At 68.0% G+C, this 23,696-nt stretch overlaps 1 protein-coding gene across 1 annotated transcript in view; it reads left to right on the forward strand.

The window, feature by feature from the left end:
* The first annotated feature begins 12,564 nt into the window (after positions 1-12,564).
* Positions 12,565-23,696, forward strand: part of COL5A1 (collagen type V alpha 1 chain) — a 79,180-nt gene continuing 68,048 nt past the window's right edge. The window contains 2 exon segments of the mRNA XM_036416983.2: positions 12,565-12,633; positions 12,635-12,683. Of these exon segments, the coding sequence (XP_036272876.2) occupies positions 12,565-12,633; positions 12,635-12,683 (118 nt within the window).

Raw genomic sequence — 23,696 nt, forward strand, 5'->3', positions numbered from 1 at the left:
CAGCCTCCTATCCGGGCGCCCCGCTGACCATTGACTGACCCGCTGCCCTCCCTGTCTCTCGGCTTCTCAGCTCCGGTGCTGTCGCCCGCACAGGGGCTTCCTGTGCCGGTCCTGGGTCCCGGCCCCCCAGCCCCCGCTCGGGCTGGTCGGGGGGAGCGCAGGGCTGAGGGGCTGTGTTGTGGTCGGGCCGGTGACCGGGAGGCCAGGCTTCTGGGAAGGCCGGCCAGCCTGTGACTAATGCTGCCTGAGGCCTGGCCGATCGGCAGATAGGGCCGCGCCTGGCCTCCGCCGCCGCCCGGGGCCCTGGCCGTCCGCTCTGATTCCGCACCGTCTTCCAAACCCACAGTGATTCACACCCAGACCCCGTGTGGCATGCCTGCAGCGGCCGAGGAACTGCCTGCTCCGGGGGCCCCTCGCCCCGGGGGGCGGCTGCTCAGGCATGGAGACGGGCACCGGCCCCCTGGCTGAGCCCGCGCCCCTGCCCCCCGCCTCCGCCCCCGCCCCCGCCCCGAACGATGCCCGGGTGTGGGTGATGGCGCCACCCTCGTCTGGCTGGGCACACGCTGGGACCCCTAGGCCCCCTGTTGATGGGTGATTGCTGATAGAAGCGGTGCTTTTCTGCCTTTTATCCAAGCGGCATCGCCCCCTCCCCAGGCGATCAGAGATAAAGACACAGGACCAGGCTCCCTGGGCCTCAGAGCCATGGCGGGGGCGGGAGGGGGGAGGGGGCGAGACAAGGCGGCCATTGTCCGGCCACGATGGGCCAGCTTCCGCTCCGGCTACGGGGCCACGGGGGCCCGGGGGGCGGGCAGCCCCGTGGGAACGGAGCGGCCGGCGCATTCCCTGTTTCTTGGGGAGACGGCCTCCGTCCGGGGGCTCATTCGCCTGTTTCTGATGTGCCCAGTGACCCTGCGTAGGTGTTAGAGCCAACAGAGGAGAGAGAGATAGAGAGAGAGAGAGAGAGGCGGGGAGGGAGGGAGACGGAGAGGCAGTTCCCCCCCCTCTCCCGAGACCCCGTGGCCGGTGGCTCCCTCCTTGGCCTCCCCGGTCCCGCTCCAGCCTGGAGGCTGGGAGGGGGGGATGCGATGCGTCTGGAATGTTCCCCACACACGGGCTGTTCGGGGTGAGAGAGGCCTTGAGCGGCCGCCCCAGGGGGGAAGCAAGGACCCGTCGCCACTGGCTGAGGACGGAGCCCGTCCCCACGGGTCCGAGCGGTGGGCGCCGGTGCCCCCGCTGAGACGGTGGGGGCTTGGCTGGGCTTGGCTCAGGGCCCAGCTCCACAGGCGGCGGCACCGTCCGCCAGCGCGGTCAGCGGCAGAGCGGGGTTCGCCATGTCTCCGGGGCGCCCCCAGGCCCGCCGCCCGCCTTCTCCGCCGTGGGGGGCTCTGACGCCCCGTCCATGTCTGTCTCCTCGAGGGGGCGGGCTCCTGGCAGGGAGGGGCACCGTGCCCCGGAGCCCCGGGTGGGTGACAGGCCCGTCAGCTCCGGGCGCTGGGCAGCCCCGTGGAGACCGAGGGGCCGGGTGGGGGGTGTGACCGTGGGAGCGACGCCCTGTCTGTGTGTCCCCAGAGGAATCCACGGCACAGGACGGGCAACACGGGGCCTCCCCCACCCCCACCCCCAGCAGCCTCGGCCTGCCCTGGGGTCACCATCGGGCAGATAACCTATCGGTGCTGGGATGGCGGCCAGACCCGGTCAGGGATCACCCTTGACACGGGTGGGATTAGGAGAGGCGCTGGTTCACACAGACCAGACGGTCAGCCGTCCTGGGGGAGGGACCAGAGGGGCCGCAGGCGGTGCGGCTTGGCAAGGCTGGCACTGGGCTGCCTGGGCTCGTGGGTTCACAGAGATTGGTGTCCTGTGGGCACGTGGCACGGGCGTGGGTGCCTGCCCTCTGTCTCTGCAATGTGCCAGGTGGGGGGAGACAGGCCTGCACCCCCAGCGCCCACACAGCGGGTCCGTGGCTCAGCCTGGCTCCCCGTGACTGCCCTGGCTCTGGCCGGAGGCACTCACCCTGGCCGCTCGGCGTCCTCCTGCGGCCGCACCCCCCCCCCCGGGCTCCACCCTCGCCCACAGCCAGCGTGTCCGCCGCGGACAAGACCACGCCTGCCGGGCATCCTAATTGCATCCCGGCCTCAGCCCCTGGGGAGCCCAGCGCGGTGGTTCTCGGCCCCTGGCTGCCTCCCAGCCCCGGGCTGCAGCTCAGTGGACGGGCACGGAATGGCCACCCTGCATGGCCGGTCTTGGAGGGCGAACCCCTCTGGCTGGGCCCCCAGCGAGCACAGCACCGAGGGCCCGGGGCGGCCCACCCTCCCCCACACGTGGAGCAGCTGCGTTCTGATGGCCCAGCGCTCGGGCGCCCCCGACACCCTGTCACTTCCTGTGACGTTCCCCGGAGCGGGATTAGGCCGTGGCCTGGTTAGCCGGCCTTTCCCCGTTAGGGCGGCCCTGCCCACTCGCCTCCAGACACCCGCCCTGCCCGGGGGACGATGTCTCCACTCAGTGTCCCGGACAGAAGCCATGGGCCGCCCCTCCCGGGAGAGGCTGCCGTCCCCGATGGGGCGGGGGAGTGAGCCAGCCGCGGGAGGATGAGGAGGCTGGGCCTGTCCGATGGCTGCAGGCTGGGCAGACCCCGGCACAGTGCTGAGGTCTGTGTGCGCCTGGGCGGGTCAGCGAAGCTGGACCCCAGCACCGCCGCCTGAGCCCGCACAGCCCACACTGGTGAGGCTTTCCCGCCGCCAAAGGCTAGCCAGAGGGAAGGCGGTCTGAGGACACACAGTGATGTGCAACTCAAAGGTCACGTCCATGAATCAGGCCGGGCTGGGCACGGCCACGCCCCTCACTCACTATTGTCCGGCGGCCTGGCCCCCGGCCGGGGTGGAGGGAAGGCAGCGGAGGCGCGTGGCCTGTAGAGCCAGGACAGCGCGTCCAGCCCCTCCCGACAAGTCCTGATGCATCAGGTGTCGGGCCTGAACCTCCTGGGCCGTGGCCCTGGGAGCAATGCTGGGGGTGACAGTCACTCTCCCCGGAGGACAGGCCTGTGCTCACACCCACACTCACACCCGTGCACACACCCGTGCACACATCTGTGCTCACACCTGTGCACATGCCCACACTCACACCCGTGCACACACCCACACTATACCCGTGCACACACCTATGCACACACCTGTGCTCACACCCGCACTCACACCCGTGCTCACACCTATGCTCAGACCCGCACTCACACCCGTGCACACACCCACACTATACCCGTGCACACACCTGTGCTCACACCCGCACTCACACCCGTGCTCACACCGGAAGATCAGCCAAGGAGCCCAGAAGCCATGCTTTCAGTGCTGTGATTCATTCAGTGACAGTCGGGGGACAAAACTCACACCACTGATGACTGACAGGCCCTCGATGATTAACAGCCCCGCCCACCACTGCCGCCCACCCCCCGCCATTCTCCAAACACGATGCCCGCACTGCCCACGCAGGCTCTGGCTCTTTAACGCTCTGGGCATCATTCACTCAGGTGTTCCTTCTCTGACCTCCCCGTCCCCTGCCCCACTCTTCCTTTCCCATTCTCCCTCCTCTCCACCCCCTCCCCCACTTCCTGCCCCCGGAACTAGCCCCGGCCCCCTCTGGACACCCACCCTGCCTTGTACAACATGCATGTCAAACCCATGGCCAGCACAGTCTGACGCGTGTGTACAGGCAGCTCAGATGGTCTTGTCGGGAGCCTGGTGCTGGGGGGCCGGCACGTCCCGCGTGGCGGGGGGTGGTGTCTGGTGACCAGAGGGGAGCGCAGCGCTCTGACGTCACGTGGTCGGGAGTGGGCGGTGGGAGGAGCCGGCTGTGGACGGGAGGGGCTCCCGCGGGAGCTGCGGGAGGAGCTGCGGGAGGAGGGCTGGCTCGGGGCAGCCACGGGCGTCGGGCCCTCCTGCGGGCCACGCTGATGGATTTTCCAGAACCGCCGTGGCCCGGAGCCGCTTACAGCCTGAATGGACAGGGGAGGCCGCACTCCGTGACTCATTTCCCAGAAGCTGTCCTGGCCGCCCGCCGCCCTGTGACCGTGGTTCCTGAAGACGTCCCGGAGGCGAGGCGGCTCCCGGCGCGGCTGAGCCACGGGTTGGCAGCCACGTGACTGGTTCTTTCCCGCCAGGGCCCCGGTGCCGCCGAGGGCCGTGGGTGTGGCCGGGGACCCCGAGAGGCAGGCAGGAACGGATGGGGTCTGGCCAGCCCAGACCACGCAGAGACGCGGACACAAGGGGTCCCGAGGCAGGAGCTGGGGAGCAGGCTGGGCCCCCGCGTGCACGGGTTGTGGCCCCCGTGGCCCCATCTGTGCGGGTGTCTGTTGTTCAGCGAGTTGCAGCTCCTCCCCATGCCGGCCACGGCTCAGGCCCGGCTCCTCCCGCAGAGTCCCCAGGACGGAGCACAGGGTCTGCGTTTTATTTTTTAAAACATTTCTTTATTTTTATCGATGTCAGAGAAGAAGGGACAGGGAGACAGAGAGAGAGGAACATCCATAATGAGAGTCATGGATCGGCTGCCTCCTGCACGCCCCACACGGGGGATCGAGCCTGGAACCTGGGCCTGTGCCCTGACCGGGAACCCAACCGTGACCTCCTGGGTCATGGGTCGATGCCCAACCACGGAGCCACGCCGGCCGGGCTGGCGTCTGAGTCCTGGCTGATGGTGGCCTGGCTGACCGTGGCCTGGCTGACGTGGGCCTGACTGACTGACCGTGGCCTGGCTGACCATGGCCTGGCTGACTGTGGGCCTGGCTGACCATGGGCCTGGCTGACTGACCGTGGCCTGGCTGACTGTGGGCCTGACTGACCGTGGCCTGGCTGACTGTGGGCCTGACTGACTGTGGCCTGGCTGACTGTGGGCCTGACTGACCGTGGCCTGGCTGACTGTGGGCCTGACTGACCGTGGCCTGGCTGACTGTGGGCCTGGCTGACTGTGGGCCTGGCTGACTGTGGCTGGCTGATGTGGCTGGATGACAGTGGCTGCTGTGGATATGGACCAGCGCTGTCCACGTGGCGGGACCTCTGCGTGTGGATGGGACGGACGTGCCCATGCTGTGTGCGGTGGCCACTTGACATTGTGATGTGGTGGTGCCGCCGGGGCAGTGAATTTAAATTGTACAGAATTTAATGCCCAGCTAGTGGCTGTGACACCGCTCAGCACGGTGGCAGGACTGCCGGTGGCTGGGCCGCGGTCTCCCCGCCCCGAACAAGGGCCAGGTGTGGCTCTCCTGCCGGGACCCGGGCCCGCACCCGGAGCCACTCTGCTCAGGTGCACCGGGACCGGCGGCCAGAGGGGACAGTGAAAGGTCACGACCCGGCCAGGGTTTGTGGGTCAGAGTTCAATGTCTGACTCCATCCCCGGGGCGGCGCAGGGAGCACACGGTTGGTTGGTTTACAGCTGGGCATCCAGATGCTCTGAGATTCTTGCTCCAGAACCGAGAAAGGAGAAAAATGTTCCGGAACCCCATAAAAAGTGCCTCAAACCCCCTAAGAAAGAATGGGCCAGAAACTCGTCTGGCCGTCTGGTCGACCTCGGATATCATCTACGCACAGGGGGCTGCCAACCTTCCGGAAGCTTCCAGAATGTTCCAGAAGCCCTAGCTGCACAGCTTCAGAATGGCCGGTCCCGCCCATGCCCACACACTGGCCTGCGGCTCAAACTCTGATCAGCTTGTCTGTTCTTGCTCACCCTGACCTGGCCTGTCGGGGCACAGGGTCCCCTACCTCAGCCTCAGCCTGGGAGCTCCTTAGCCACCGGCGGGCCCTGCGGCGGGGCCGGCGTGTGAGTTGCGTTGGAGGAAGCCCCGCAGTCCAGCCTTCGAGAACCGTCTCTGCCGAGGACGGGGCTCTCGGGGGCCGGCAGACGCCCCCCCCCCCCCCAGCAGCATTGCCAGGCGGAGGTGGCCCAGACTTCCCGCGCTGACTCACCGCTGGGGGGGACAGCAGACGGGCGCAGTCCTCCTGGAAGTGCCATCCCCAGAGGGAAAGTAGGTCAGCCCTGGGCATCAGGCAGCGAGGGACCCCGCAGGCCTCCTGCCTCGGAGGCTGGCGGTCTCTGATAGCCCGGGGCCTCGGTTCCACCTGCGCTGGCCTCCGAGCGCCCGCCTCCACCTCCCTCCGGCCGGGGCCGCGGTTCCCCTGCGCCCGCTCAGGCCCCGCTGTGCCGGCCCCGGAGCTGGACCAGGGCCCTCGGCGATGAGGGTGTTCAGGGAAGACTGGCCCGGACGGAGCCCCGGGTCCCATCGGTGAGGCCGGTGAGCGCCGGGTCCCAGGAGCTGTGAGAGGCAGACAGCTCCTTGCGCCAGGTGCCCACACGGAGCCTGCAGACTCCAGACACACGAGGCAGGGCACGGGGTGAGCGTCCCAGTCATCTCTGCATCTGGGTGGAGTCGACCCCCTGTGGGGGGTTCTCAACACCAGGGCTCTCGCGGGCTTTGCACACACGGCTCTGTGAGCTGAGGACACGTCTGTTGATTTTTACTGGAGAGAGAGGAAGAGAGCGGAAGAGAGGAGACAGAGTAACATCGACCGGCTGCCTCCCACGCACGCCCGGACCCGGGACTGAACGCAGAGTGCCGCTCTGGGCCCCGGTGGGAGTCGGACCCGGGCGCTCTGGGCGCACAGACGGTGCTTCCGCCGGCGGAGCCGCCCTGCCAGGGTGCCTCGTGTTTTCCTTCCCATTCCGCGGAGTTCCTGGTGAAGCCCAAACACATGTGCTCGGAGCGTTACATAACCGTGACGAGCGATGAAAACATCCCTGTGTTCGCTGGGAGCGCTGTCCTTTCTCTGTGACATTAGCATGACTGTCAGGCAAACGCAACCGACACCACTCCCCCCCTGCCTCCCCCCAAAAAAAGGCCATCTGTCAACCCAAGTTTAAACCGGCCGTTCGTTGTTTTGTTTAAAAAGTAAACAGAGCCCCAGCATGCTTTGCATCCAGGATGTTGGGTTGCTGGTCTGAGTGGAAGCCAGTAGTTTTCTCGCAAAAGTGGCCCAGGTCGGCGTGGGGCTGGGGCAGGGCGGGCAGGACAGTGCACGGAGGTGTCTCAGGCCTCGGTCGGGGGCTGTGACAAGGACCCTGTCCCCTGCGTGTCTGCTGAGAGCGGGCGGGACTGAGTTTGCTCTTCGCCCGCCTCCTGATTTCGCCCCGTTCAGGTCCAAACGGAATGCACATCGGGGAGCTGGTGACCCCCGTGCCTGCGTTATTGACCTGGGCGGGCCGTGCACCCGGCCGGGCGGGGCCCCACCTCCCCGGGGACCCTCTGGAGGTGGAGTTGGGCGTGGGGAGAGGGCCGGGGGAGGGGAGTGCACTCACAGGAAGCTGTCTCCTGGCTCTGAGGATGGCTGAGGCCTGGGGGCCCTCAGACAGAGCCCCCGGGAAAGGTGGGTGGCACCGAGCCCTGGTGGGGGCGGAGAGCCGTGCGCCCTGTCTGCCCCGGTGTCTGCTCCCCTCCGGCCCCCGTGGACCCTCCTTCCCCGCACGACAGCTCCTCCCGTGTCTGAGGACAGCTGTGCAGGAACCAGGGCTCCGGGGAGAGCCGACGGCGCCCGCGGGAAATCCCGGCTTTGCCAGGGGTCAGGGACGCACCTTCCTCCCGCCTTCCTCCCGCCCGCCCCTCAGGGTGACGTGCCATGAGGGGCTTCGGGGGAAGCTGGCCTCCCGGCCCCGGGGAGTGGCCGCGGTCAGGTCCGCTCAGGGCAGGCCGGCGGGCGCTGGTAGAGGCTCGATGACCGGCCCAGATCACCAGTTCGCCAATGTCCGTGGTGTAAATGCTCCCACCGCGCTGGCTCTGGGCCAGCAGCCCGGGGCCCCGAGCAGAGCGCACGGCCCGCTGCTCTGCGCCCGTCCGCCCAGCTCCGGCCTCCGCGGACCCCCTGGCGCCTGGCGAGGACGCTCAGCGAAGCGGCGTCTGCGGGGGTGCGAGCGGCCGGGGGCAGCCCGGTCCGGGCCCGTGGGGAAGGGCTCACACCAGCTCCGTGATGATCCCGTGTGCAGGCCTCCGAGTGGCCGCGGTTTGCGTGACGCCAGTTTAGGAACACACGCCACCCAGGCCAGAGCGAGCCTGACACCAGTGAGCGGAGCCGTGCCCTCTGCGGGCCGGGTAAGGCGTGAACCGTCTTGCCGAGTCCTCGAGGCTCTCCGAGGCCGCCCAGCCTGCGGGCAAGGCCACGTGTGCCCTCCGGGCTGGTGCCTCCACTCACCCCAGGGAGGGGCTGCCTCTGTCCCGGGGTCACCTCGGCAGGAGCAGCTGGGGCCGTGGGCAGAGGGCGAGGGCAGGAGGCCCGGTGCCCGCCAAGAGGCAGAGTCGGCAGGCGGCCGCCCCCTCCGGGCGCCCTCCCTCCCCACCCAGAGCCGTGGGAGCGGGCTGTGCGGACCTGTGCGCTGGACGCTGCTGCGGGCGCCGCTGCTTCCCGTTGGAACGAGCCTGGCCGCCAGCGCGGAGGGAACCGTCGCCGTTCGCCGCCAGGAGCTGCTCCCCGGGCAGCAGGCGGGCGGGGGCTTCCAGGCGATCCCTGCCTGGGGCGGGGAGGGCCTCGGGGAGACGCCCGCCCAGGGCCTCATTAGCCCCCTCGCACTCTCTGCTTCGTGTTTCTTGGCACGGAGTGCGGGTTCTCCCGGGCTGAGGGGTGGCATGTGAATGCCCAGCGGGTGGTCATGCCAGCGGCTGCCCGGCCACAGCTGGCTGAGCTCCTGCAGGTGTGAGAGCCGAGGTGCCCCGAGGGGAGGTGCCTCCTATCGCCAGACACCCCGCCTCCCAGCCGCCACCCCGTCCTGCTGGTCGCTCCCTCCTCTGAGTCCTGGGCTCCCCGGGGAGCGGGGCCCGCCCGGCGCAGGCTGTCCCCTGCAACTGCCCTAACAGAGGACCACGGCTGGGTGGACGGGCGGACTGGGTGTTTAAAGTGACAGGAGGGGACTCTCAGCTCTGGAGGCCAGAAGCCGTGTTCCCTCCGGAGGCCCCAGGGAGGGTCGACTGGCCGGGGCGGCGGCTGGGCCCGGGGGGTGGAGTGGGGTGGGTGGTGGCTGGGCCAGGACTGAGCAGGATGAGCTTTATCTCCAGGCCCTAAACGCAGGCGCATCGGCAGGGCCTGTGCCCTAATAAGGTCACGGCCCAGGTTCGGGGGGGAGAGCCATTGTCAGCCTCCACAGCCACATAGCCAGGCTCCCCGCATTAGCTCGGCACCTCTCCCGCCACCGCTCCTGGCCCTGCAGGCTCCGTCTGACCGAGTCCCGCGCAGTCTCAGGACCCAGCACAGCACTGCGCTCCGGACTGCCTGCGAGGCACAAACGAATGTGTGCGGGGCCGCCTCCCAGCAGGAGGCTCCCGCACACCCCGTCCACCCGGTGCTTCCCCGATGGAGGTCTAACCTGGGCCTGTTTCCGTGGAAAATGTTGGCTTAATACGAACCATGCAAACAAGCAAAACCGGGCCCCGCGGGCAAAGCAGCCGCCCAGCGCGCGGGCAGGCCAGGGGCGTGCGGCGGGCTCCGGGCTCCCAGTCCCTGTCCTCCTGCCGCCTGGGCCTGCCTGGTGCCAGCCCTGAGGACGCCGGCTGCCAACAGGTACCACTGCCCCTCCCTCCACACCGTGGCTGACCCCTCCCTTCACACCAGTGTCTGGCTCGGTGTCCCCTCGGCCTCGGTGTGGGCAGTGCCAGGGGCTCCAGGCTCGGGGGCTCCGTACTTGTCCGACGCGGTGGGTGGGTGGCCCAGTGTTGGGAAAAGGGTCTTTCAGGCGTCATTGGGCTCAGGCCCGGGAGGGAGATGGAGGCCTGCGGGGTGTCCCTGCGGCCCTCGGTGCCATCGGGAGCGTCCTTAGGAAAGGGAGGCGGGGGATGGAGTCACAGACGCCAGAGGAGGGCGTGTGGAGGAGAAGACAGAGACGGAGGGATGCGGCCACAAGCCAAGGCCGCCTGGCACGGCCAGGAGCGGAGAGGCAGGGGGGACCCTCCCCTGGGCCCGTGGGGGCGTGAGGCGGAGGACACCTGGTCTCAGACCTCCGGCCTCGGAGCTCGGAGGGAACACACGTCTGCCGTTCGTTCCCATCGCCCGTCTGGTCGTGAGGAGAGCAGCCGGCGTGTGCACGGACCCGGCCGCTGTGGGGGTGACAGCAGCTTCCTAAACAGTAAGCGGGGGTGTTCTGCGGACGGGCAGGCGTGTCCCGGCACCGGAGCGGCTTCCCCGGACGGGGAGGGGCCGGCACAGCGGCGGCCGCAGCAGCCGGCATCCCGCAGGGACGCGGGAGAGTCAGACCCTCAGCACCTGGTGCCGAGGGGAGCAGGACCCTCGCCTCAGCGAGACATCCCACGGTTTACACACTCGCCGCCTTCCACCGGGGCCCCTGTCTGCACCACAGGCCCCATTTCTTATTGGCTTCAAGAGGAAGGGAGAGGGAGAGAGAGAGAGACATCCGTGAGGAGAGGGAATCACAGACCGGCTGCCTCCTGGGCCCGGGCCCTGACCGGGAATCGAACCCTGACCTCCTGGCTCATAGGTTGATGCTCAGCCCCTGAGCCACGCCGGCCGGGTCCACGTCTTCTTCTCGTACCTGAGAGGCCGCTCTCTGGGCACCCGCTGGTCCTGACCCTCAGCTCCTGAGGGACCAGCGGTGCCCACACCAGCCCAGCTCAGGTGCCATCCTGAGCCCTAGGTGCTGGGAGGCTGGCGGCCGGGACGAAGGCTCAGGTGGCTCAGAGGCGACCCAGGTGCTCGGGAAGAGCTGAGCCTGAGTGTCTGTGCTCCCTTCTGATGCCCAGGCTGTCTTCAGGGGGACACTGGCCTTCCCACCTGAGGCGCCGGTGGGCACCTGGGGGAGGGGGCGCCTGGGGGCGCTGCGGCTCAGGGAGCCCAATGGGACGTCTCTCATGAACTCACAGGACAGTGAGGATCCAGCGGGTCTAGCCTGCCCCCCCCACACCTCACACATGCACCCACACACATGCATGCAACTCAAACACGTCTTCTCCCGTCACAGGAATGATGTGCACGTGGCAAAAAAGCCAAATAAGAAAGGAAGAAAACTGCAAAGTTTGCTTTCCTTAATGCATCTCACTCATCCATTCCCCGGGTATGTGCCCAGGCAAATCTGACCCCTCAGAGCGGGGTGGGGAGGAACAGGGGGGACAGAGGGGGCAGAGGGGGCAGAGGGATGTGGCCCCTAACCTGCTAGGTTGCACCAGCCACCCTCCCACAAGCCAGAGGCCACAGGGGCCCCAGCAGCCCCCCCTCCCTGCACCCTCCTGTCAGGTCCCAGGTGAAGGGAGCGGAAGGGGCTGGAGGGACCTCTCGCTGAGGCTGCAGATGGAACGGGGTCAGGGCCGGGGTCCAGCCCCGGTTCCGCATCCAGGGCTGGGCTGTGTGTGCAAAGGGGACGGATGGGTTCGGTGGGGGGAGCCCCTCACTTCACACCCTCTATTTTGCTTCTGCAGCCGGGCCAGAGGCTCCTGGGCCTGGGCAGCCTGCCGGGCGGGTGCCCACCCACAGCCAGGAACCTGCGGGCCTGCTGGAGGGAGACCTCACAGCTCAGAGGCGGGAGGCAGTGCCTGCAGCGCCCACAGCCCCGGGGGATCGAGGCCCCTCACTCCCTGGCCTGCTGTCAGCTCCAGGGGGGCGTCCCGCTGAGTGAGGAGGGGAGCTCGGGGTGTGGGTCAGACTTCTCGGGGTTCCTGGCCCAGATGTGCAGCATGGAGGCCTCCCTGGAGCTCAGACCCTCCCGGCCTCCACGGTCCGGTCCGCCGCGGGGGAGGCAGGGCGGGCCTGTCCCGGCTGCAGTCTGGGGCGCCCGGACTGGCCGGCCCGAAGCTGCTCCACCCAGAGCAGCTTGGCTCCTCCGCGAACGAGGACAGTCCGGCGGGGGGAGCCCCCACTTTCCCCCTCCCCCCTTCTTCGAAACCCCGAGTGATCACATCGGGCCTCCACGCGGGTTCCTGGGGCGCGGAGCCGGTGGGCCTGGGGCTCCGAGGCCGCCCTCGCCCGCCGCGCGCCCCGCTCCGCTCGGCTCCCCGCGGGATGGGGGCCGCGCCCGCCCACGTCCGCTCCGTCCCGGGCCGCCCCTTCCTCGCCCGGCCGGCCCGCCGGCCCCGCCCCGCGCCGCGGCGCCCAATGGGAGGCGGGGGCCGGCCCGGCCGAGCGCAGCCCGGGCTCTGATTGGCGGCCGGCGCGGCGGAGCGACAGCCGGCGGAGCGGCCCGGGCGGGGGGCGGGCGCGGGGAAAAGTGCTGGCGCCCCGGCCCGGCCCGCACTCGGTCCCCGCGGCGCCCACCTCCCGCGAGCGCAGCGCCCACGGAGCACGGTCGCGGGGCGGCGGCGGCCAGGGCGGACGAGCGGGAGTTGCAAGCGTCGGAGGAGGCGAGGAGAGCGCGCCGAGCGGGGTCCCGGCCGCCCCGGGGCCACGGTCCAGCCCTCCCGCCCGTGGGCGAGCGCGCCCGGAGCCGCGGCCACAAAGCGCGGGCCTGGGCTGGGGCCGCCCCCCATGCCTTCCTGAGGCCGGGCCGCCCGCCGAGCCCGCGCCCGAGAGTCCCCGCGCCCCGCGCCCCGCGCCCGCCGGCATGGACGTCCACACCCGCTGGAAAGCGCGCAGCCCGCTCCGTCCGGGCGCCCGGCTCCCGGTCCCAACGCCCGCTGCTGCTGCTGCTCCTGCTGTGGGCGCCGCCCCCGAGCCGCGCAGGTAAGGGCGGGGGCTGGGGCCGGGGCGCGGGGCGCGGGGCGCGGGGCGCGGGGCGCGGGGCGCGGGCGGGGCTGCAGGAGGCGCGCGGACCGGTGCGGCTGTCACCCCGGCGCCGGCCACGGGCCTGTCTCGCGCCTGCACGGGTCCCCCCGGCTGTGGAATGCACGGGCGGGACCCCGAATGCCAGGAGTTGGGGCCCCCGGGAGGGAGACCGTGCCCCCCGCGCCGTGGCAGGCCGGGTGGGGCTGCCCGCGGGCCGGCGCTGCACGTGGGACCCGCCAGGGGCTGCCCGAGCCGCACACTTTTGTGCAGAAACTTCGCGGTCTCCGCCCCACGACCCAGCCAAGGGGCCTGCACAGCTTCCTCTCCCCAAACCGGGCAGGGTCGCCCCCTAGAGTCACAGTCTGTCCATTCTTGGGGTGGGGGCCCCGGCGGGGATCCCGGAAGCTGGAGGAGCCCCAGCCCTGCTCCGCCCTGGACCGCTCTCCCCCCTCAGACCCGCTGGCTCTGCCTCGCAGGGGCCGGGCCTCTGGCAGTCCTGGCCCTGAGACCCCAGGGGGAGGGGGTCCCACCCGGAGCCCCCAGGGACGGGCAGGGGAGCAGGCCAGGCTGGCGGGTTCTGGGTGCCCAGACTCAGGCTCCCCTGCCAGCTCTGCCCTTAGAAGGCGCCCTGGGAGCTGCCCTGGTGGCGAGACTCCTGATTGGACAGTGACTTTCTAAGCATCGCCTGCTGGGGCCTATGGCCGGGTCTCCTCGGGAAGCCCCCCAAGTCCCCGCTGACACGGGAGATGAGCCCCAGAGTGCTGGGGGGAGGACAGGCAGAGGGAAGGGCAGCCCCCCTCCCCCTCCTCGCTGCTGGCTCGGGGATGTGTGGGAAGAACCAGTTTCCATGTTTCACTCGCCAAGGCAGTGATTCTTCCCCTTTTCCTGGCCACGGAGTGCTGTGGGCCCCGGAGGGGGGCGAGCAGGAGGCAGGGGCTGGGGGCGGGGGGCGCCTGCCTGGCCGGGGGACCTGAGGTCTCACCCCTGGGCTGCCACCGTGGTGCCGGCAAGCCCCGTCAGGTCAGCTGGATGGGGGGGGAGGGGCAGCCTCCAGGAAAGGGTGCCAGTGGTTTGGGGATGTGCTCAGGGGACCCCCAGCCCACCAGGGACCTGGCCCCAGCCCCTCGGATGTGCTCTCTCCCAGGAGCTCGGGGGAGCGGCCACCCCAAAAAGCTGGAGCTGGGTGCAGGCCAGCAGCGTGCAGAGCGTGCGTGTGCCTGGGCACGGGGCTGGCAGTTTGCTCCCCACCCCTGCCCCCTGCCCGCCGCCCCTGCTTCCTCTCGGTTTCCCTTCCAAACGGAGGGCCGGGCCTGGAGCCGGAGCCGGAGCCGGGGGTGGGCCTGGCGGCCGCTCCAGGCGTGTGCTCCGTCCAGAAGACGTTGGAAGCGTGAGAAGCAGCCATGTCCCTGGCGGGCCCGCCACGCCGCCCAGGGTGGGACCTTGGAGGGAGCGCCGTGCGTGGCCGGCCGGGAGGGGCGCGGGCCGGGGCTCCAGATGTTTTCTGCGTTTCCCTGGACGCGCTCCCTCTCCTCCCTCCGCGGCCAAGGAGCGGGGGAACGAGAAGTTATTAAGATTGCATTTGGGGCCGTTTAGCGTCGTAACGGGCAAAGGAGAGTATGTGAAATGAAACATGACCCCAATATTTGGAAATTGAGGTCATCTCCTCTGCACGGCATTGGCCGGCCCCGGTCACGTGACCGCTTCTTGCCATAATTTGTGGGAAGAACCGTCCAAGTTTGGTGGGACTCGTCCGGGTTCAAAGGGTTAAGTTTCCTCTGACTCAATCGAGTTGGCTGCAGAGACACCCCCTCTCCCCCCCAGAAGGGAACAGCGGTGGGCGGCCCCGGACCCAAGGCCTTCCCTCATCTGCTCCGGATTTCGGTGGCTGGCGGTGTGGTCACTGCCCAGCGGCAGTGGCCACCAGCCGTGGCCCGGCGGGCGTTGCTGCCCCCGGCCCAGGCGGTCCCCTCTCTGATGCTCTGTTCCAGCGCGGTCCCCGGGGTGCTGGCCGGAGCCTGCCTGGGACCCCGCCCTTCAGATATTTCTGGATCCTCACCACGGCCACGCCCGCGGCCAGCACAGCTGATGCTGCCTGCCCCGCCTCGCCATTGTCCCTGCCGCCTCCCTGGTCCCCGGGGAGCGGGCACCCGCTGCTCCTGGACCCCCTTCCTGACAGTGACGGGGCACGGGCTGGCTCGGAGCCCGGGAGGGTCAGGATCAGTCCCCAGAGCCCTGAGGCGCTGGGGTCTCTTGGGAGAAGAGGGGGGGCTCCTGCCTCAGGGAGACCGCCACACGTGGGGGACGGTTGTGAGGGGCTTCTGAGCCCGTGCCCACGGCGTCTCCTCGGACCCTCACGCAGCCTTTGGTCAGGGAGTCGCTGACTGGGGCTCTAAGAGGCTGGGAAGCGGGGAGCAGGGGCCGCGGATTCTGGGTCTGTCTGCCCTCTGGGCCCCGAGAGAGCTTCTCCCTCCTTCCTGCCCCACAAGACCAGGCCTCCGTGCCTCTGACAGTCAGGGGCTACCTTCTCACTCCACATCCGCTCTCCCCTGGGAGGGCACCCCGCGCTGTGGCCGGGCCTGGGTACCAGCCCGTGTATGGCCCGGGGGAGGGGAGTTCTGCCCTGGGGAGGGGGTTCTGCCAGCAGAATCCTTCCTTCCTTCCCTCCCTCCTCCCTTCCTCCTTCCCTCTCTCCTTCCCTTCCTTCCTCCCTCTTTCCTCTCTCCTCCTTTCTCCCTTCTTTTTGATCGGCACGTCCCAGCTGCCTGAGCCCCCAGCCTGCCTTTAGCCGGGCCCTCCTCCCACCTGCATGGCCTCCTGCCCCTGAAGGGTGTTGTCTTACACCCCAGGCTGGCCTGGGGTTACGGGGAGATAGAGGCGAGGGTGGCAGGGCCCTCCAGGAGCTGCATTCAGAGGGAGGTGCACACGGACCCACTCACCTCACGGTTCATTCCATGCCCAGCGTCCCTCAAAGCAGCCGGGAGGGTCGTCTACATGGGGAGATCTGGGGAGGCTTCCTGGAGGAGGTGGCGCTGAACTCGGCCTTTTCTCCTCCCCCTCTTCCCTTCCTTTCATCTCAGAAATGCACCCACACGCCTCCTTCGTGGTGCCCGGCCCCCGGTGCAGTCCGGCCCCTCCTTCCTGGCAGGACGTGGGCTGCTCTCCCAGGGCGCCCAGCTTCCCGCTGGAAAGCCCCTCAGTCACCGGGCCGGCGGGGCATCCCCCGGAGTGCTGGGCGCAGGAGTGCTGCTGTGAGGAAGAGGGGGTCTCCGAGGGGGCAGTGGGAGATCTGGGGGTCTCTCGCCTTTCTCTGCCCTGCACACGAGGCTGGTGTTCTGCAGACAGACAGACAGACACTGACAGCTTGACTGGGGGGCGGGGGGGTCCCCTGTGCTGAGCCACAGGCATTGGGTGTGGGGGACAATCCTTGGCAAACCCCAGGCAGGTGGGCAGTCGAGAAAGTGCAAACTGAGCTGCTCCCTCTGAGACCCTGGCGGCTGGCGGGCGGGCCTCAGCCTTCCTCTCGGAGAACAGGAGGACGGAGAACGGAGGACGGGGAATGGGGGATGGAAAACGGGGGACAGAGAATGGGGGACGGAGAATGGAGGATGGAGAATGGAGGATGGAGAATGGAGGGCGGGGAATGGGAGGACGGGAAATGGGAGGACGGAGAAGGGAGGACGGGGAATGGAGGACGGAGAACGGAGAACGGAGGATGGAGAAAGGAGGACGGGGAATGGGGGATGGAAAACGGGGGACAGAGAATGGGGGGCGGAGAATGGAGGATGGAGAACGGAGGATGGAGAACGGAGGACGGGGAATGGAGGACGGAGAATGGAGGACGGAGAATGGAGGACGGGGAATGGGAGGACGGAGAATGAAGGACGGGGAATGGAGGACGGAGAACGGGGGACAGAGAATGGGGGACGGAGAATGGAGGATGGAGAAGGGAGGACGGGGAATGGAGGACGGAGAATGGAGGATGGGGAATGGAGGACGGGGAATGGAGGACGGAGAATGGAGGACGGGGAATGGGGGACGGAGAATGGGAGAGGACGAAGAATGGAGGATGGAGAAGGGAGGGCGGACAGCTCGCTCAAGGGCTGTCTGTGAAGATGGAGTGAGGCCACACCTGGAAGCGCTGTGAGCCGGCGAGGTGAGCACCTGGCCCTGGTTTGGTGATGTTCTGCCAAAGCAGACGGCACAGCACTGCCACGGTCCTCGCTCCGTGGAAGTGTCCTCAGAGGCTCCGGTCGCCGGGGAGACGCCAGGGCTCTGCCCCCAACAGCCGCTGGGCCCGCCTCTCCCTCCCGGACCTCGGCCCCGTCTGCGTGGTGGGTCTGCTTCCTCTGGTCCCATCCAGGCCATGCGAGGCCACACGGGTGGAACCGCGCTGCAGGCCTGTTTGAGGCTGTGTGAGCACGTGCGTGTGCGGCTGTGCGGTTCGCATGGACCATTGTGTGTGTGTGTGTGTGTGTGTGTGTGTGTACGTGTGTATGAGCATACACACCCAGGCACATGCACACGCGTGCACACTGTCTGGCAAGCGGCTCCTGCAGGAGGGGCCGGCTGTCTGGGGAGCTCACGTCAGACGCCATTTCTCCTGCTGCCACGCCCGCCCCGCCGTGTGGGCGACGCCGGCTGAGACGTGGCCACGGAGCCTGCTGGCCACCCCAGGCCGCGGGCTGCCGCAGGGCCAGCTGGATCCGATAATTTGTCGAGTCTTTTTTTACTCAGCAGAGGGCAAAGCCCTATTATGGCTTCTGCCTCCCTCTATTTATACTCCCCATGGCACCGCTGTGCTGGTGTCAGCACTTGGCCACAGCTAGGCTGAGGGTTTCTGGCCCAGCTGGGGCCTGAGGTCCCGGGGCGGGGCCGGGGGGCCTTCTCCTGGCAGAGCCGCTGCCGCCACGGGTGCAGCACGACGCCCAGGGCGGGGCCGTGGTCCGGGGCGGGCGGCCAGCTCCAGTCCTGGGGCCTGCCTCCTGGCTGCGCATTGAGCTGCCCGTGCCTCAGTTTCCCTCTCTGTGCGAAAGGGGTGATTGTGGGACTTCCTGCAGGATTTCATGAGCGTTCAATGCATCCCATGTAGGAAGCGCAGGGGAAACCCCGTTACCGCTGCCACGTCCTCCCAGGCCCCTCGGGGCGGGGCGGGGCGGGACGGCCTGAGCGCCTGGCTCTGCCTGTGGGCCGGCCTCCGGTTGCTCTGTCTGACCCGCAGCCACCCCGGGGCCCCCTGCCCGGGGTGAGCATGAGAAGAGGCGACACAGGCGGGGCCCCCGGGGTGAGGTTCTGAGCCCAGGCGGGGGGCGTGTCTGTGGGCAGACGTGGGCACACCATGTGGCCCACACCCCTCCCTGTCCTCAGGCCACCTCTACGTGACCAGGAGGAATCGGGGTCCAGACAAGGGAACGGACCTGCCCACGCCCGCCTCCCAGACACGCCCTCGGTGATGATGACACATCGGAGGGGGCGGCCCGGTGGGCACAGGGGGTGGCGCTGGAGGGAGTCTGTAGGGTGGATGGATGAGTGCGGGTTCCTGGCTCGGGCGATGGGGGAACTTGGTTATACACGGCACACAGTCTCAGCCCTCCTCTCTGCGGGTTCGAACCCCACCCCCCCTACAGGTTTTCTGGCAGCTCCCACCCCAGCAATGACCCCACATTGCGAGTCAGTGTTGCCACTTGGGGTGACTCAGACCGTGGAACCACAGTCTGACCCACTTTTCTCCAGACTCATTACTCAGACAGAAGCCGCCGGTCCTGCCATGTCTCTGCAAGGGGAGGGGGGAGTGTCCCCCTCTTTTGTGTCCCGGCTCTGTGTTATTTTGGGGAAATGCTCTGTTCCTTCCAGCCCTAGGGATCCTAATAACATCTCTGTTTTTGAAAACACAAATGCCACAAATTATTTCAAAATATGTGTGTGTGTGTGTGTGTGTGTGTGTGTGTGTAGCAGTGTGATCTGGCCTGGCTGGTGTGGCTCAGTGGTTGAGGGTTGACCCTGAACCAGGAAGTCATGGTTCAATTCCTGGTCAGGACACATGCCCGGTTTGGGGGATCGATCACCAATGGAGGGCGTGCAGGAGCCGGTTGATGATTCTCATCATTGATGTTTCTCTCTCTCTCTCCCCTCCCTTCCTCTCTGATGTCAATAAACGTAAATGGCTGTAAAGACTCTGGCCCTTGCACTGAACCGATAGTGACCTCACGTGGGAGAGTTTTCGCCTCGGTGGGAGGTGGGACTGATGTCCTCCCTGTGGCGGAGGGAGCCGCGGTACCTGAGGACGCATCGCCGGCGGTGGCCTGGGCTCCTGGGGTTTCTCTCCTGCAGGGGGTCCAGAGGGACTGGAAGAGGCTGGGAGGGAGACCTGGGAGGGCAGAAGCCTCGGTGAGCCATTGGGCACCTCTGCCTCGTCAGGCTGTGCCGGGCTCGGGGCAGCAGTGCCCAGCGAGCAGTAGGTGCGCCGTCCTGCCCGACAGGAGCCCCCGGAGCAGTGGGGGTCAGACCCTGAGCAGGCAGGTGTATCCAGTGCGGCAGGTAGGGAGGCTGGTAGGGAGGCAGGTAGGGCATGCCACTGGCCAATCCGAGGAAGGAAGCCCCACAGGGAGGCACCTGCCAGCGCCCAGAGGGGCTCAGGCCAATCAGAGAGAGGCAACTGCCAGCACCAATGGGGGATGCTGGCCAATCAGAGGGAGGCAACTGCCAGCGTCAGTGGGGCACTGGCCAATCAGAGGGAGGCAACTGCAAACACATGGGCGCTGGCCAATCAGAGGGAGCAACTGCCAGCACCAATGGGGGATGCTGGCCAATCAGAGGGAGGCAACTGCCACACATCAGTGGGGCACTGGCCAATCAGAGGGAGGCAACTGCCAGCACATGGGGCCTGGCGAGTTGAGATGAGCCCGCGTGGCCCGGGCCTGTGCTGGTGCGGGTTGCCGCCTGGGACGGGGCGGGGGCCACAGCCCCATGGCAGCCTTTCTTTTTCTTTTTCTTTTTCCTGGCGGCGCGGGGGCTGGGCCGCTGGTTAGGTAGGAAGGACGGAGGGACACCACCTTCCGCACCGTTAGAGGGGTTCCCCGGAGGAGGCGGCGGAGGGCACTCCCTGGGATGGAAGAGCAGGAACAGGTTCCTGAGTGTAGACGGTCCAGGGACTGGGCTTGTGGTCCAGGCGCAGAGTCTACCGAGGCCGCGCGGCAGTGGCTGGTCTCCCTGTGTTTGACCTGTATTTTGGGAGCATTCAGGGCACCCAGTGTGGTGGTGCCAGCGATGGGGCGGGGCAAGGCGGCGTGGGCGGAGCGATGTGTGTGGACAGTGTGGGCGGGGCGAGGAGTGTGGGCGGGGCGACGTGTGAGAAGGGAGTGAGGAATGTGGGCGGGGCGGGTGGTGGGCGGGGCTAGGAGGGTGGGCGGAGTGTGCTCAGGTGGGAGGATCTTGGGACCAAAGAGAGCGGAGGTCCTTGCAGGATCGTCCTCCCTCATCTGACAGCCTGCAGGGTTCAGCCTAGAGATGGGGGAGGGCACCTCCCAGGGAGGAGCCAGGAGGGCAGAGGGGGCGCCCCTTCAAGCAGGGGACTCTGGCTTTCCTCTCCTGCCTGTGGGCGAGGTCTCTGCTGGGGGGGGAGGGCCTGGCCCGAGGGGGCTGGGCGGTGGGACCGAGCTTCAGCGGAGCCGCCCTCTGCCCCTCAGTCCGCTGTCCTCACGCGCCCCGCAGGCGGCCCTCCTGGGGACGGGCCCCGCCTCCCCTTTGGGCCTCCGGATTGCAAACAGCTGCCTGGCCCGGAGCTGGTTTACAAACACTGGGAGGCTGTTGGCCAAGGCCTGCGAGGCACATGGCGGGGTTCCTCTGCGCCGGAGAGCGGAGGTGAGGGCAGGGGTCCCCTGGGCTGTCCCGCGGGCTCGGGCCCACCCACCACGGTGTGCTCAGCTGGAGGCCGCCGAGGAGTGGTCAGGCCCGGCTGGGGTGAGGGGTGGCTGGGGCCGGGCGGGCCCTGGGTCCAGCACCGTCCCAGGCCTCAGCCGAGTCTAACGGCTGAAATGTGAACTAGAGTGGGAAGAGCATGGGACTCAGGAGGGACAGCCGGGGTGAAGGAAAGAATATGATTCTCTGGGACCCTTCCCTCCCCCCTCCCTCCTCCCTATCTCCCTCTCTCCCTCCCTCTCTCCCTCCTTCCCTTCCTCCTCTTCTCCCTCCCTCTCCCCTTTCCCTCCCTCCCTTCTTCCCTTCCCTCCCCCCTTTCTCCTTCCCTCCCCTCCCCCCTCTCCTCTTCTCCCTCCCCCTCTCTCCCCCCCATCCCTGTTACCTATCCTGAGTGCTTTTGCTTCCTGCACTCTTTCATCCCGCTGACATCTTCCCAAGGTGAGGTGTCATCCGCCTTTTACAGGCAGGAAACCCGAGGCCCGGCCCTGGCCAGTGTGCTCACTGGACGAACACTGGCTTGAAAGTCGGAGGGTCTCGGGTTCGAGGCCCAGTCAAGGGCACAGCATGCACCTGGGTTGCATGTCCGGTCCCCGGCCCCCAGGCAGCATGTGTGGGAGGCAACATGGGTGCTCCTCTCTCTGTCTTTCTCTCCCTCCCTTCCTCCCTTCCGCTCTCTCTAAACATCAGTGGGGGAAATAGCCTTGAATGAGGATTAACAAACAACCACAAACCAGTAAAGTAAATACACGGGAGCCCGGCCCTCAGAGCCCCATCGCGAGAGCCTCCGGGTTCTGGCCTCCGGGGAGCAGACGCGATGCTTGGAGTCTGCGTGAGGGGTCTCACCCCACGGAGGAGATACAGCCACTTTTAGTTATTATTGATCTCAGAGAGGAAGGGAGAGGGGGAGAGAGAGAAACATCAACGAGGAGAGAGAATCACCGATCGTCTGCCCCCTGCACGCCCCACCCTGGGCATCGAGCCCACAACCCGGACCTGTGCCCGACCATAAAGAAACCGTGACCTCCTCCATAGGTCGATGCTCAGCCACGGAGCCACGCCGGCCCGGCCACGGCCACTTTCCCCTTTTCTCCGGGGTCTTCATCCGGCAGCAGGGCTGAGAAGGGGGGAGGAGGCGGTGCGACCCGGGACCGCCACGGGACCTCCCTGCCCTCGGGCCCCGTCGGTGGTGCGTGCTGGGCCCGGTCTCCTGAGGAAGCCGACATGTGGGCCCTGCCTGTTGGTACCCGCTTTCCCAGCCGCCTGAGTCCCGGGCCCTCAGTGTCCACACACGTCTGAGGACAGTTCAGGATCTGGAGCCTGCACCCAGCTGCGAGCGGTGTGTGTGTGCGTGAGTGTGTGTGTATGTGCATGCGAGTGTATGTGCATGTGTGTGTGTGTGTGTGTGTGTGTGCATATGTGCGCACGTGTGTGTATGTGTGTGTGTGTGTGCAGGGTGAGCTGCCCTGGTCTGAGTCAGTTTTTCCGTTTCAGGGGGAAGGAAAGAGTGATAGGCGAGGGATTGCAGCCAGGTGGGCCTGGCCCGTGGACTCTGCTGGCACACAGTGAGAGAGGCGTGTGGGAGTCCGTGCCGGCAGCCACGTGCTGCGGCAGGTAGGGTGGGCGTGTTGGGAGCCCCCGCGGAGGGCAGGGTGGCCCAGCGGCCCATGAGGTGTCCGAGAGTGAAGCTGGCTCAGAGGGAAGCTGCACCAAGCCCCGTCCACATCTTTAAACCATCAGCCTTTCAGAAAAGAAAAATCTCCGGGAGAGGCAGGCCCTGAGGCCTGGGTGTGGAGCCCCGCTTTATCCCCTCGGCCAGATGCCGGTGGAGTGCCGGACGCCAGGGACTCTGCTCTCGGCTTCCCCTCAGCAAGGACCGGAGCTCCGGACCAGCCGTGGCAGGGTGTGCGTGAGCCGAGTGGGCCCGAGCGGGCGCGGGCACCCGCCTGCCCTGCGGGGTCTCCAGTCCCGGGGCACAGGGCTGGCTGGGGCCCGAGGCCTTGGACTCAGCCCCCGGCTGCATCTGCCTGCCCCCCCCCCTCCTCTTTCCGGAGGACTCTCCCAGCCGCCCCGCGCCTTTGCCGTAATCTCTCCAGATGAGGCTCTCCAGGCCCGGCGCCTGGGCTCCTTGGACGGGGGATTAGTGATCTGAGCCTGTGGATAACTTCCAGAAACTCTCCCCAGGCTGTGGAATTCCTTCAGCAAGTTAGCGCCGCCCCTGCCTCCTCGGGGCCCGCCTTCCCCGGAGCCCTCCCTCCTGCGGCTCTGCTAGGGGACTCGCAGGGGCTGAGGGTGGCTCCGGGGTGCCGCCTCCCCCCTCTCACCTGCATGGGCCACGGCCACAGGCCACAGCCACGAGCCATGGCCACGGGCCAGCAGGCCAGCAGCCTTGTGGCCGGCAGCCCTGCACTGCACATGCCTCCTGGTCCCCGCGCTCTGCCCCTGCTCTGAGCTTAAGCCCCCGGGAGAGGCCTGTCCATGCCTGTCAGTGTCTGGCCAAAAAGAAACCCACACGCACCACCTGGAGGCGGGCAGTCTGGTGTCTCTCCGGCCGCTGGTTAAACCGCTGCGATGCCTCCCGGTAAAGCCGGGATCGCCGGGCCCCCGGCCGCCATCGCCATCCTCAGGGCACCGCCGCTGGGTTTGTCAGGCCGGAGCCGAGCGCATTTTTCTCCGGCGACTCACTGTTCCTGTCCGTTCGGCCGCCCAGGCCTTTCCCGTCCCGTTGTCTTCCCCGCGCCCTGGGAGGCGCCAGCTGTGCCAGCTGGGAGGCTCGGCTCCCAGAACCCGCCTGCCCCCGGCCAGGTGCGGGCGCTTCCCGCCAGGCCCCCCAGGGGGACATTCTCACCCCTTGGGCAGGCGGGTGGCCGGGCAGGAGTCAGGCTGCTGGGGACACAGCCCCAAAGCCGCGGGAGACTCGGGGATTCTGTCCTCACGGCGGGGGCCCGGCCTCGGGGTCCTGGCCTCCGGGGAGGAGGCGGAGCTGGGAAAGCGATGACCCGTGTGCGGCTCCGGCTGGGACGGAGCCTGGGCGTCCCTCATCGTGGTTCTCTGGGCCTC

This window comes from Pipistrellus kuhlii, unplaced genomic scaffold (genome assembly GCF_014108245.1).
Source record: "Pipistrellus kuhlii isolate mPipKuh1 unplaced genomic scaffold, mPipKuh1.p scaffold_m20_p_57, whole genome shotgun sequence".
Lineage (NCBI taxonomy): Eukaryota > Metazoa > Chordata > Mammalia > Chiroptera > Vespertilionidae > Pipistrellus > Pipistrellus kuhlii.